General features: G+C 55.6%; 6 protein-coding genes and 1 non-coding gene across 7 annotated transcripts; 3 read left to right on the forward strand and 4 right to left on the reverse strand.

Moving 5' to 3' along the window:
- Window positions 1–19: 19 nt before the first annotated feature.
- F5144DRAFT_560088 (uncharacterized protein) lies at window positions 20–1,831 on the forward strand. The gene is made up of 3 exons (XM_066788199.1): window positions 20–382; window positions 485–1,204; window positions 1,265–1,831. Exons 1-3 carry the CDS (start codon window positions 124–126, stop codon window positions 1,726–1,728), a joined length of 1,443 nt encoding a protein of 480 aa, XP_066645921.1. The 5' UTR covers window positions 20–123; the 3' UTR covers window positions 1,729–1,831.
- F5144DRAFT_484402 (beta-lactamase superfamily domain-containing protein) lies at window positions 1,765–3,357 on the reverse strand (the record flags this gene model as incomplete). Its single annotated transcript, XM_066785439.1, has 1 exon — window positions 1,765–3,357. The coding sequence occupies one exon, from the start codon at window positions 3,355–3,357 to the stop codon at window positions 1,765–1,767; it is 1,593 nt and encodes a 530-aa protein (XP_066645922.1).
- Window positions 3,358–4,377: 1,020 nt separating this feature from the next.
- Window positions 4,378–5,361, forward strand: F5144DRAFT_560093 (uncharacterized protein). The gene has a single exon (XM_066788200.1). It carries the CDS (start codon window positions 4,515–4,517, stop codon window positions 5,118–5,120), a length of 606 nt encoding a protein of 201 aa, XP_066645923.1. The 5' UTR covers window positions 4,378–4,514; the 3' UTR covers window positions 5,121–5,361.
- A 47-nt stretch (window positions 5,362–5,408) lies between these two features.
- F5144DRAFT_589858 (cytochrome P450) lies at window positions 5,409–7,137 on the reverse strand (the record flags this gene model as incomplete). Its single annotated transcript, XM_066790094.1, has 4 exons — window positions 5,409–5,534; window positions 5,603–5,923; window positions 5,986–6,283; window positions 6,338–7,137. The coding sequence occupies 4 exons, from the start codon at window positions 7,135–7,137 to the stop codon at window positions 5,409–5,411; spliced, it is 1,545 nt and encodes a 514-aa protein (XP_066645924.1).
- Window positions 7,138–7,325: 188 nt separating this feature from the next.
- F5144DRAFT_91566 (uncharacterized protein) lies at window positions 7,326–8,409 on the reverse strand. The gene is made up of 3 exons (XM_066793558.1): window positions 8,043–8,409; window positions 7,467–7,978; window positions 7,326–7,407 (listed from the first exon to the last, which is right to left on the reverse strand). Exons 1-2 carry the CDS (start codon window positions 8,224–8,226, stop codon window positions 7,488–7,490), a joined length of 675 nt encoding a protein of 224 aa, XP_066645925.1. The 5' UTR covers window positions 8,227–8,409; the 3' UTR covers window positions 7,326–7,407; window positions 7,467–7,487.
- Window positions 8,410–10,224: 1,815 nt separating this feature from the next.
- On the forward strand, window positions 10,225–10,316 carry F5144DRAFT_t32. The gene has a single exon. It is a non-coding gene; the product is annotated as a tRNA-Glu (tRNA).
- Window positions 10,317–10,859: 543 nt separating this feature from the next.
- F5144DRAFT_609382 (uncharacterized protein) lies at window positions 10,860–12,099 on the reverse strand. Its single transcript, XM_066791627.1, has 4 exons — window positions 11,830–12,099; window positions 11,592–11,762; window positions 11,301–11,507; window positions 10,860–11,188 (listed from the first exon to the last, which is right to left on the reverse strand). Exons 1-4 carry the CDS (start codon window positions 11,855–11,857, stop codon window positions 11,097–11,099), a joined length of 498 nt encoding a protein of 165 aa, XP_066645926.1. The 5' UTR covers window positions 11,858–12,099; the 3' UTR covers window positions 10,860–11,096.
- Window positions 12,100–13,165: the final 1,066 nt, after the last annotated feature.

The raw sequence follows: 13,165 nt of genomic DNA on the forward strand, positions 1-13,165 counted from the left end.
CGTCGAGCAGCTGGGGTAGCACCAAATACGCCAACTTCTGTTCTCCTCCCGCCCCCGAAACCATTTCCTCCAATATCCGCGCAGTTACAGCATGTATTGACCCGACCATATCTCAAAATCAAAATGCCCACACATATGGACAGACCTGGTCCGAATGTGGCGGCCGCAGCTAGGGAGATCAGGAAACGCCTTTTCGTCTTCTGCGACGGTACATGGCAGGATGGCGTCAACAAGGCAAGGCCACTGACCAACGTTGCGACGCTAGCGCGGTGTCTGGAGCCCGTCGACCGCCATGGTTGTCTTCAGATCGTATATTACGACAGTGGGGTCGGAAGCGTAACAAGCACGCCGGCGCAGCTCGTCGATGGTGCGACTGGAAGAGGTGAGAACACCTGAATTAAAGGCCAACGCGGCTGTGTTGAAGGGGATGTCATACAGCAAATAGCCCGCAAACTTCTAACACGGCAGCCATTTACCATCTTAGGCATCTCGGCCAAGATCCGCAACGCGTACAGCTTTCTCTCCCACAACTGGAACTTTAGGGAAGGAGAAGACGAAATTGTTCTCGTGGGCTTCTCGCGCGGCGCCTTCGCGGTGCAGTGTCTTGCCTCCCTTATCAGTGATGCAGGCCTCCTCCAAAAGCAGCACCTCTACTATTTGCGCGGTCTCTTCACCCTCTGGGCAAACCAGAAGACCCCAAGGGGCGGAGAGAAATACAAGGTGTATCAAGCTAAATTGCAAAGCTCCAGGCTCTTACATCGAGTCAAAATCACCGCGTGCGCTGTATGGGACACGGTGAGCTCGCTGGGTGGTATTGTACAGTTGCCGCCGCGGCCACTCGCCTTTGTGGGAAAGGAGGTCCCGGACTGTGTCCAGCACGCTTTCCAGGCGGTGGCACTGGATGAAGAGCGGTCCAAGTTTCAGCCAGTGTTGTGGACATCTAAGCCTACGACGGCATCTGTTAGTCAATGCTGGTTTCTCGGCTCCCATGCAGATGTTGGTGGCAACGGGGATGCTGCGCTGGGGGGCCTTTCGTTGGTGTGGATGGTCGGCAAGCTTCATGGAGAGGTTGGGGTCGCCTTTGACGACAAGGAGATTGCGAAGCACCTCAAACACAGGTTTCTCGAATGGGACATCACCGTGAGCAGGTTTTGCCATCGTATCAAGGAGACGAAGAGGGCGGTGGCTACAATACCCCACTCAGGTGAGCCTCGTCAATCAAAGGGCGGCGAGCGATCGACGAGGGAGGCCTAATGCATCACAGGTCAGCCAACCCGGCAATCCTGGTATTGGTGGTTACTCGGACACCAGACCCGGGGCGGCTACCTCGTTGACACCCAGTTGGTGCCGACATATATCCACTTCTCAGCGCGCCTGACCATGGCCCAGAAACGACATATGTGTCGGCCCCTGAAGTCCTGGACCACGGCGTGGGCTGAGCAGGAGTCAGGCTTGCCCAAAATACAATGGCACTCTGGGAGCGGACGGCAAATAGTGGATGAGCACCCACTTACGGAACAGGACAAGGAGTACGAGATTCTTCGGAAGTGGTGTAACGGTGAATACCGATTCTTGGATACCGACAGGGGCCCCTTTGCCGCCGTCGAAGCGCCGATGACGGCCGACGAGTTGAGGGGAATGGCGGAGTTTTTCAGAGATCATATGAAATTTGAGAATAACAAATTGTCGGAGGGTTGTATGTACTCAGGTTCGGCCACGGCAAGATAGAGAAAACACTGGCACACGGAAAAGACCTCCACACGCTCAAAGACAGATGCTCCCACCATGATTGACCGCCACAAACACCGGCCCCTTTCCCCCATCACCAACCGCACCCTCCCCCAACCCCCTCGCAAACCCCACCCCCTGCTGCTTGCAAGCCCACTCCAGCGCCCCCAGCGTCCTCAACACATCCGCCGGGTCCGGCACAAACGTCCCCCAATGCATTGCCAGCGCCACCGCACCCTCCCCCTCACCCACCTCCCCCCCATTCCCCCCTTCCCCTGTTTCCCCATCACCCCCACCCCCAACCATAACCTTCACCACCCTCACCGCATCCCAAGGCGGCATATGATTCGCCCCCGTCACCCCGGCACTATGCCGCGGAAACGGACTCAGCCAATCCGGCAGCGGCACGAAGCTGCGCAGGTAGGCGAACGTGGCGCCGACCGACACCGGGAGGAGTAACAAGTTGGGGGCGCCGAGGCGGGTGCGGATTTGGGCGAAGGCGGGGCAGGGCGGGAATGGTTCTTGTTCGTTTTGGGGGTTGGGGTTGTTGGGGGAGGGGGGCCAGGTGGGGGAGGGGTGGAATTGGTAGCCGGTGTCGCCGGCGAAGAAGACGCGGTAGGGTTGGGGGGTGCTGGTGCTGGTGGTGGTGACTGGTTTGTTGTGGGGTTGGTGTTTGGGGGTGGGGGATTCGAGGAGCCAGCTGGACCAGAGGGCTGTGTTGGTGTCGCCTGTGGTGCGGAAGCTGTTGTGCTGGGCGGGGGTGCAGTGGATGGTGAGGGCCGGGGCATTGGTGTTGCGGGGTGTGGATGCACGCGGGTGGGTGAGCTGGACTGACTCCCACCAGTCGAGTTCGATGATGCGGTCGTCGGGGATGCCCCATTCGAGAAGGAAGCGCTTGTTGCCGAGTGGGACGAAGAAGCGGACCGTGTTTCGGCTGTAGCGCCAGATGGACATCAAGGAGGTGTGGTCCATGTGGTCGAAGTGGTTGTGGCTGATGCACACAACGTCGATGGGAGGGAGGTCTTCTGCTGTGCATGGTGGCGGGTAGGAGCGGATCGGCCCTGCAAAAGAGCCCATAGGCGAACAACGATCGGAGAAGATCGGGTCAAAGAGACAGCGCAGCGGCCGGCCATTTTGGGGGTTCAGCGGTGGTAATTGAACTAGGACACCGGCGTGGCCAATCCAGGTTGCCTTGGCTTTACTGTCCTTGGGAAAAGAGAAATCAGGGTCCTCTATTTGCAGCAACCGGGCCGCTTTGGCACCAAGGGAGTTTGGCCAGTCCTTGGTGTCGGCGAAGGTGGGTAATTTGTTCTTCGGCGGTTTAGTCGTCGTTGGGCTGTCCCTGAGATGCGATGCGGCAAGTTCGGCGCATCCGTCATTATCCTCCCCCCACTGGAAGCTGGTATACACTTCAGAAACGGTCGGTTTGTGCCATGACGGCCAGGGGTTTCGAAAACCCGTGACTTTGTCCTCGGTCGCGGATGGAGGGGCCCGTCCGGGAGATGATCCCCATGACGGGAGGTACGAGGCCCAGCCCGAGGTTGTCTGAGTGGTGCTGGCTGGAATTACGTGATGTTCAGGGGGTGTAGTGGTGTAGCGAGAAGCCGTGATACTGCTGATGGCGAGCATGGTGATGGCGGACTGTTTGGTTGGGCAAGTTCGCCAAGACCAGCCCAAAAGAGGAGTTTTCGCGTGTGACGAGAGGTTGCAGGTGGTGTTTGGGGGAGTATCTTAGCACGTGTGTTAGGCTCGATTGGACATGTGCCTGATTCGTAATATGCATCAGGTTGAGTGACGTGGCTTTTCTCGTCTGCCCCTTCGTGTCCTCACCTTCATCGTGGCTGTGTCAGTACACAAGATGTCAAATTAAGCTTTAGCTGCCGGTGAGAACTGGACCCGCGCCGGGGACCCTTGCTCGGTGAGGGGGTACTGGCGGCGGGGGAAGAGATCGGGGAATCGGAGCAGCCCATGGGCATAAAGCACCACCTCTTGGCAATTTGTCATGGGATGCGACTTACGGCCTTACCCAGCCTTCTTTAGCAGCTACATCGCCGACACTACCTTCCTTACTGAAAGCCAGAGATGCCGGGGGCCGACGCCGTGTGAGACAAGCAGCGATTCTCCCCGCACTAATCACTGATCAGCAACCGGGACATTCCCGGATGGCCAGTCCCAGCCCAGGCCGCTAGACAACTCGGAACGTCGAACAGTTGGTCAGCCAGCCACCGGCGGTTAATGATCTGGCTACGGCCGCAGTGTTAATAAATATCCCTCGCCGATAAAGTCCGATCTCCGGCGTCGTTGCCGATCCGAACTTCGTCAGCCGGCAAGCCGTGTGAGCAGAGAGTAATATGTCTTATGCAACAGGGACAAGATCCATGCTAATTTGGGTAGGTATTACTGAGAAACGCAAAAATCACGGGGGTAGTTCGTGCACCCCTCTTTCCTGAGTTCTCTTGCCGAGACAGCCGGCCGAAAAAACGAACAGCAACCCGTGTTGGCATGCTTCCGACTCCGACAGGAAGCAAAAAGGGAGGAAGGGCCAAATCAAACGGAGGGCAGTGGGGTTCCGCTGCAGCCGCCGCAACCGCAGTTTATGGGACTGTATAAGAAACCGCGGCCTGCAGCTGCCTTTGGTTCCCCGTGCTCCTGTCAACCACGGCACTCCACACCCACCCTTAAACAACAATACAATAATTAGCAGCCTGCCTTCGAGCAGCAACTAGACATCTAATACAGAAATTCATCATACCTCATTTCAGTGTTGTCATCCCCGAACTATCAACATGACCTCCACCAACACCTCCACCCCGGCGAAACCCGCCGAGTCCCCCACCCCCATCTCCAACCTGCACCAACCGCAACGCTTCATCACCACGCACAACCCCTCCGGCCAAGCCATCGTGCACTCGCACGGCCCCTTCACCTGGTCTCCCTACGACGACCGCAACCTGGGCTTCGCCGTCCCCTACACCACCTCCACCTTCCCCCCCGACCTCAACGGCGACGCCGACATCGCCGCGCACGAGAAAACCATCGCCTCGGGCACCCTCGGCCTGGTCAACCCGCGCGGCACGGTGCTGCGGTGCGTGGACTTTGCGCCCGGCTACGCGTGCGCCATGCACCGCACGCAGAGTTTGGATTATGGGATTGTCATGGAGGGCGAGGTGGACATGGTGCTGGATAGTGGGGAAAGCCATGTGTTGAGGAGGGGGGATGTCGCCGTGCAGCGCGCGACGCAGCATCAGTGGGTTAATCGGAGCAAGACGGAGTGGGCGCGTATGATGTTTGTGTTGCAGGATTGTAAGACTTTGGTTGTTGGGGGCAAGGAGATGGGTGAGGATTTGGGGGTGATTGGTGATTTGCCGGCGAGTGGAAATTCGGGGGAGTGAGGGGTGGTATTGTTGTTGACGATGGGTAGGTACCTATCGCGGATGGAAGGGAGAGTTCATGTCGCGTTGTGCTTGGGTGGCTGGTTGCCAGGGTTGGCGTGCCTGAGCGTTGGTTTCAACATACGAAATGCTTATATGGCAGTAAGGAATAGGGGGTATCATAGGGCCATCTCCCAACCCAGCGCAGAGCAATTCATTGAGAGAATTGACACGTGGTAGCGTGCTTTGCATTGCTGAGACATTCTTCGTATTCAACACACAGGTATCCTTCACAACAACCTCCCCGGTTCAATGCGTCTTCTCGGCCCGATCTGTCACCCGCATCCACAGCTCGGAATGAAAGAACATATTGTAGTTTTTCTCATGCCAGGGCCGGTTAGGATAAAGAATCTCAAAGTCAAATCGTCGAAGTAGCTAAATCGTACCATCGTCAGCTTGAAACCATCACCCAACACCAGACACCAATATCAACAAGCACATACCTCAACATAAACCTTGTTCAACTCCAGGAACGCAACTGGCTTGCCCAGGCAGCCCCACCGGCCGTATCCAAACACAAGCTCTGTCGTCTGGACCATCTCTTGTCTCTTCCCGGGTGAGATGTTGAGCCAGCGCTCGGGCCGGAAGATGTCGGCATCATCACCAAAGATATCCCGCCGCCGCATGATACCCTGTGTGTTGTGTCCGATGCGTGTTCCGCCAGGGACAAAGATTCCGTCAATGGTATCCCCTTCGGGGGGCACCTCTTTCATGAGCAGGCCAGAGAACGGAATTTGCATTCGCAAGCCCTCGTAGATGACGGCCTAACAATAGTTGTCAACGTTTCCGCTCTCGGGCTTGGAAGCAGGTGGTAACAGGTACATACCTGCAGATACTCCAGTTTCTTGGCCTCCTCATTTGTGATGGGGCTCGAGATACGGCCTTCAGTCACCGCAGTGTCTATCTCTTCTTGAAGTTTGGTGTATGCGTGCCTGGTCACTCCAAGGTGGAGCATGGTCCCACGGATGGCTGTTGCGGTAGTGTCGGAACCTGCAACCAGCTGGAAAGGCACCTCAATCTCGCACTGGCGCTGCGTAACTCCGTGGCGCACAAATGCACCCAGCATGTCCTTCTGGTCTTTGGCGTCAGGCCCGAACCGCTTCGCAACCACCTGCTCTGCGATGCTGGATGGGGGTTAACGAATACATCAAAGATGGAAGGGAGAACGGAACACTCACGCCAAAATCTTTCCCATCCCCCCAGCATCCGTCTTCTTTGGCCCCAACAATTTGACCAACCACGGCTGCGTGAAGATCCTCCCCAGCAACGGCATCTCCGCCATCAGCACCAAAAACGGAATGCCCACCTCAGCGCCCCCAATCGCGCTATACACATCCGAATCACTGGCCAAAAACCCAAACTCCTCCCCATACGCAATCTTCGTAATCGCATCCAACGTAAAGAACTGCACCACCCTCGCAAAATCCACTTTCTTCCCTTCTCCCACATACCTCCCCCTCAACAACCGCACCAACCCCCCCAACACCGCATCCACATCCCCCTCCAACCCCCTATTCTCCCTCCCCCCATACCCAAACGCCAACCTCCCCTTCAACTGATCATGCGCCGCATTATCCGTCAAACTAAACAGCCCCGCCCCATACGGATCCATCCGCAGCGGCGCGTACCAATTACTCCTGCGATAAGCACTGCGGGCGGCGCCCATGCGGCGCAGCAGCGCCGGGTCGTCGGTCAGCAGGTCGCGCGGGCCGATGCGCACCGTGCGCGGGGTGGTGGGGGTGGCGTAGCGCTCGTTGAGCGGGCCGTAGAGGGCGGCTTGGGAGCCGTGCCGCCAGGTGAGGAACATCCAGAGGTAGGAGAGGGAGGCGAGAGGGGGGCCGGGGAAGGAACGCAGGCGGTGCCAGCTGTGGAGGTACCAGAGGGTGAGGGCGGTGAGGAGGAGGAGGGGGGTGGTGAGGGGTGTGGGGAGGGTGGGTGCCCAGGAGGGGAGGGTGATGGAGGGGGTGTCGGGAGGCATCTTTCGTTTGTTTGTGTAATTAGGGGGCTGATAGTGAAGTCGTGTCGCTGATGGAGGGTTCGAGGGGTGTTTACTTTGTGGTTATGGGGGATGTTGGTTGTTGTAGTTACTCGAGAGGGGTCGAGGTTCATAACGCGTGGCTTTTATGTGTAACTTACGAAGTTCATTTTTCCCGTGTCACGCTGCGTGGATTATGTCCGAGGCTTCCGCCATCGCCACTTAGGTCGATCACGATGGAATCATTGTTCACAATCGTGGGTAGGTTTCGTTCTAGCGTAGTGTGCTTCGTCAGCACCCCGGGTTCGATATCCTTTTTGGGAATATCGCACTCTTGCGCGCATGGCTCCGGCTCACCTGCCAATGGGGGTGAGCCGGGTGAGCTGCGGATGAGCTGGGTGAGCCGGGGTGAGCACTCGCCGCTTTTCACTCACCCGCTCGCGCGACGCCGAGTGAGCAGGGGTAAATGTTGTAAAGTGTTTGCGGAGGCAGTACGGGTCATGCCGCAAATCGACGAGGCCAGCGTCGTCCATGCTGACAGGCAACGAGCATCTGCCGCTGATTTCCTCGTTCGGCGGCCAGCGCGGTTGTCCGTGTATCGTTTCGCAGCTGTCGTAAAGCTCGCTCTCCACTTCCGTCTCCGTGAGGTTGTCCTCGTCGTTCTCGCTCTCATCCGCTATAGAGAGTCGTGCCCCCCGCATCAAGGCCCGGTCCGCGGCCGGTAGGCCAGTTTTGGAAAAGTACTGAATGTCTGCTGGCGCCAAGCTCGCGCCACCTTCATGAAAGAATTTGCAGTGGCTCAGCAGGAGGTCCTTCACGACGAGTTCCTTATCGCGATCGTCCACTATATCCGCGTTGTGCCCCTGTAAGCAATCTGCTGAGCACAGGGAAACATAGGAAGAACGAACACTTGTTGAACATTTGGATTGGATCATCCGCAAACCCAATGCCCCTTACCAGGCGCCTGGTTCGGCTCGCATCCTGGGCCGCAAGCGTGCCTTTCGGAAGCGTAAGCCTTTTCGAATCTCTGACTGTGGTCGCCAAAGCCGTGGCTTCCTTGCTGGCCTGGCGTTTCAATTCTTGTTCAGGCATGGAAGGTTGGATCGTTTCAGAAGCGTTGGTGCGGGTGTAGATACAAATGGGAACGTTAGGCCCGAGACCAGAGTCGACTTGGAAAGCAACGCCAGAATTGTGGAAGAGACCACAGGGGAATGCCGCGCAGTTGCGCGGGAGGAGCCCGTTTATACCACAGAGGTTGCGGCGCGTCTCGACGCGTATTAGGCACGACGCGTGAGGATAAGGCGAGCTGCATGCTGCGCCTCTGGTTCCGCTGAAAGACAGGTAGGCGCCGCCCTTCTGACGCGCCTTCTGCGCGACGCGTGTCTTGGAGGCTTGTAGTCCATTGGCTGAAGGTAACACACTCTCGAGAACGCACTACATATCTAAGCATCTAATCTACAGGCTCTCTAGTTGTCAACGATCGCTTCCTGCTCCGTGGTTGCGCGCCGTCCAGATCTTGTCGAAGATCTCTCCTTGACCTCTTTGTGTACATAGCTGCCCGGCGTGCGCATTTCCCATGCATTGTTTCCTTCAGAGCCCGTCTCTACGGCATCCGGGCTAATGGCACTGCGGGACTAACCTTGCTCTGAAGGCGAAGCTAGCCCCAGGCACAACGTGGCGGGATACGCACAGCTCAATGAGCGCCCGGCTAGGTTGAACAACCCTAGGCAAGTCGCAGACAAGCCGCTTCGAGCGGCTGTACAAGAGCCTCGCAGCCGTACACCGTCCGCTGGCGAGTACAGCGCCACCGTCTCGTCGTAGTGCGCGGCCGCCACCATGGCCGACCCCAAGGATTTTTCTATACAATGCTTGATGCAAGCTTCCCCTTAGACAGTCAGCTGTATTGTACTCCGAGCAGCTGCAAGTACGACCGGTTTCTGGGTACCTGATAGGATCCATTCCCGTAGCTCGCCTCGCTGAAGTTCGACCCATACGAATGATACAGACTGGCCAGTCGGTCGGGGTAGAGTGATTGCGGGCCCGCATCCGCCCCGGGATCGCCCATAGGCGGGTATCCGATATACTGCTCGGTGTAGAAAGAGGTGGGTACGAACTACACCGTATCCGAGAAACCGGGCTCTTAGCCGAGTTGTTCAAAGTGGCTCGCGGAGCTCTTCGGCGTCGGCAGCGGCGGCTTGACCGTAGTTTGAAGCCGGGTTGGCACGATCAAGCCCCGCTGCACGCTTCGCTAAAAGTCCCTGCACCAGGTTTGTCAAGCCATCGTCCAGGTCGAACTGTCGACATAGTGGTAGAGCATCCGTTAAGTTGATCCAGAATCCGTTAAGGCTCCGGGGTTTACCTGTTAGTCTCTTTCTCGGCCGGTTTGGATGTTTGGCGAGCCAACCCGCCAGACGGTCCCGTACCATACTACTTGCCTTAACAAGCTGCGTTGTATTGATTACTCTAGTAGACGGCGCGTAAAATATCGCATCGCTCTGCTACTGCAATATTTCGTATCCTGGCATTGCATTTGCTTTCCGTGGTCCCCTTCCCTATAGTGTTTCGAGTAGGTAATTATCTCTATCCCCTGGTACTGCTTTTTCTGTAGGCACTAGCGACAATAAGGGCTTAAGGTCGACGGCGAGACTAACGGCTCGATAGAGGAGTATACCGTCCGTAAAGGGGATCCAACTGGATCTGCTAACCACCTAAACTTTATAGTAAGGTTTGAGTTGCCTCCTTAAGGCCGCGTGTTTCGCTATATCTAGATTCCCTACCAAAAGAATTTGAGTGGTATTTAGCTAGTAATCTAACTGTGACGGCAGGTTCTAACCCTAACCCTTGCCGCAACCCGAGTGGTGGTCTGTGCGCCTCCCACCTGTGTTTTCCCACAGTTGTGCGAATCCTGTAACTAGGTACCTTACCTAATGTATTATGTGATGCTGGTGCTCGATGTCAAAAACATGATCCTTGGAGCAAGGTTTGACAATTGGGAAAAAGCGTGCTACGAAGTGAAATGAGGATGCGCTAATACAGGCTCCGGCTCCGCTGCAGCAACGCAACAGTTGGTCGGAACCACACTCGTCTAAATCGGGTATGGTGTAGCGGTAACATCGTTGACTCTCACTTCTCAGGAATGACTGCTCTCTCAACAGCCCCGGGTTCGACTCCCGGTATCCGAGTCATTTTTGCCCAAACCAAGGGGTTAAAACACTAATAAGAATCTGGGGCGCCTATTTCTTTTTCCTTTTTTCTTTCTTTTTTTGAGACTGGCTAGGTAACTAAGCCAGGGATAGGTGAATCGACAACTTTACATCTTCCCCGGGACAGACGGACGGCGCATGGAAGCCGATCTTCTGGATGTTCCGAACCCAAGCAACCTTACCCTATACAAACTCGTCAAGGGCATGCCCTCGGATGCACGTTTATTTGAGCGTGACGAAGAATGCCATTACGATGGGCATTGGTGACAGTGGAGAGCGGCCGGGGGGCGATGCTACACGGCCTCCGGGTAGAGAAAGCCATTCACAAGTTGCTCCTTGGTGCAGAGATGCCGGCACTACTAGCGCTGGAAACGATCGCCGACGACCGCACAAACGCCAACCTCGGGCCTAGCTTTCTCAATAACAATACGAATATGGAATGGGCTGGCCGGGCGGGTATGAAACTGACGCATTGGGCCGTGGGAGAGAAGCGGCGGAGCGGCGGCTTCGATGCCAGGCGCTACAGCTCTGCGTCGGCGGCAGAAGCTAGGTCCTCACCACCTACGACGACGCCAGCATCCAGCAAAACATACGCAATTGACAAGATATGGTATGCCAAGGCTTTCAGATCACTGCAGCCATTGTAGAGGTAGGTACATGTAGGTGTATTGGCTTTTAGGGAGATATATCCAGCAAGTAAAGTATTCTCCACTTTCCATCTTGCGCCCTATTACCCACCAGGGTTATAACGGCTCCAGATCACCAGTCCCGGTCATAAGTCCGCGGGATATTGTTAATCATAGCGGTAGCGCAGTCGTCGGCATTCCGAGCCTCATCTTCCCGGATCAAATCTAAACAAGTATCCCACCAGTCAGCATTAATTCAGAGCCATTGCCTCCACATCCGGGAGGACATATAAGTCACTTTACATGTCTCTCTCTCTCTCCTTGCAGCAAGACTCACCTTTGATATGATCCAACGCCACGAGGTAGAACAGCTGCTCCAACCTATAACAGGGCAAGTCTGTCTCGGCGATGCTCTTGGTGACACATTCGCGCATGTCATACAACGCGCGGCGATCCCTTGTCCGGCTGACCACGTTTACCACGCGCCACTTCATTCTGCGCAAGAGAGCTCGCTCGTCGATTGTGTTGTTGTGCAGGTCCATCCCTGTGGGCGTGAAGGGAAGGAAATCGTCAGCTGGGGGGTTGCTTTGCCTCTCGCCTGCGGCAGCTTGAGGAATGGGCGGCTTACCAGTCTCATAGTCGAGCTCGACAAGGCGGGCGCGGCGCGGCGGGGGAGCCGGGGGAGAAGGCGTCGCTCGGGTTGTAGATGGAGTTGGAGTCGGCGGTCTGGTAATCGTGACAGCGGTGGTGGTAGTCGGAACCGTAGTCGGAACTGCAGCGGGCCTGGCGGCGGCAGGATCTATATGCCGTGTTAGGGGTGGATGTAATCTGGGAGAAGGGTTACCCAGGTATGGTCGGAAACTCACCCTGCGAGTTGGTGTTGTTGGTTGGCATTTTCTTTCTCAAGTATTGAATGCGGTGGAGTAAACAGGTTGGTTACTGCAATAGGTATTGAGTTATTATATAGTCGATAGATTGATTACTATAATAGTGATGGGTAGGAGCAATACCCGGTGGGTGCACGTCTGACAGGAGCTGTCAGGTTGCAAATGCTGGCTGGAAAGGCTGTCGGGTGGAATGTTGCAGAATAGGAAGAAGGGAAAATTGCAAGTCCCGAGGGACCTGGTAGAATTTATAGGCAGAGTTCCGGGGGAAAAACGGAAGTGAACCGGCATGTGCTTGTTCAGCCTGGCTGGAATACTGACACGGGGCGTTGGGGGATCCGATGGAAGGCAAAGCGACAGATAGCGTTATGTTACATGTATCAATAGCCAAGGCAGAGAAAATAAAACCAAACTGCTTCGACGGCTAAGCATCAAAATTTGAGATAAGGGTGCCAGCGGCATCACGTTACCAAAGGTCTCAATATTGTTTGCTACGAGCCGTTCGATGTTGCGTCTCATTCAAGGGGAACACTTCAGCTGAACTTGACCCCCTGAACTCGGCGGCCGCAGTAACGGGCGACCCGCTGACCTGGGGGGCCCAGGGCTTACACAGAAGACCGACCGGCATCTCGGCCCAAGTTTCAGCACCGCCCATGGTCGTCGTTCACATACCCATTGCGGGATCGGTGGCGGATAAAATCGCAGGCTTCTCAAGAACCATATCACAGAACATGGACGGAAAGATATCACGCAGCTGTCGCACCGAGGATGCAAGAAACGCGGTATAAACCTATCAGTTTCTTCGGTCCCGGAAGATGTAGTTACGTACTCTATACACCACCGAAAGAACAGTTGGCACCCTAGCGCGCAGCGGATTACGGATCATGGGTAATCAAAATTATGGGAATTTGTTAGAAAGACGTCTAAAAGCTACGTTTCTATAGCGGATTGTAATGTTGTATTATAAATACTGGTACATTTCTACGTCTGATTACTCGAGGATGATAAATGCAGGTAGTTAAGATAGAAGCTCCTTCGACGGCTCGAGTAGGTACCTACCAGGTACCTACCTAAGGTACCTTGGTAGGCGCCTTAAGAAATGCTGGTTAAAGGGGAGGTAGATTTGTCTAGAGCTACTTGGTATCTAGGTACCTACTTAGGTGCCTAGGTAGGTAAGGAAGCTAAATAAGTACCCAAATACTAAAAATACTAACCCAAGACCAGCGTTTTTCACTCACCCAACCCAACCTCTAGATTTGTAACTTCAACACATCTCATCAACTGACTCCGTTCTTGCTTGCCACATCCCGACCAGCAG

The sequence above is a fragment of the Chaetomium tenue genome (genome assembly GCF_020726465.1).
Source record: "Chaetomium tenue strain MPI-SDFR-AT-0079 chromosome Unknown F5144scaffold_2, whole genome shotgun sequence".
Lineage (NCBI taxonomy): Eukaryota > Fungi > Ascomycota > Sordariomycetes > Sordariales > Chaetomiaceae > Chaetomium > Chaetomium tenue.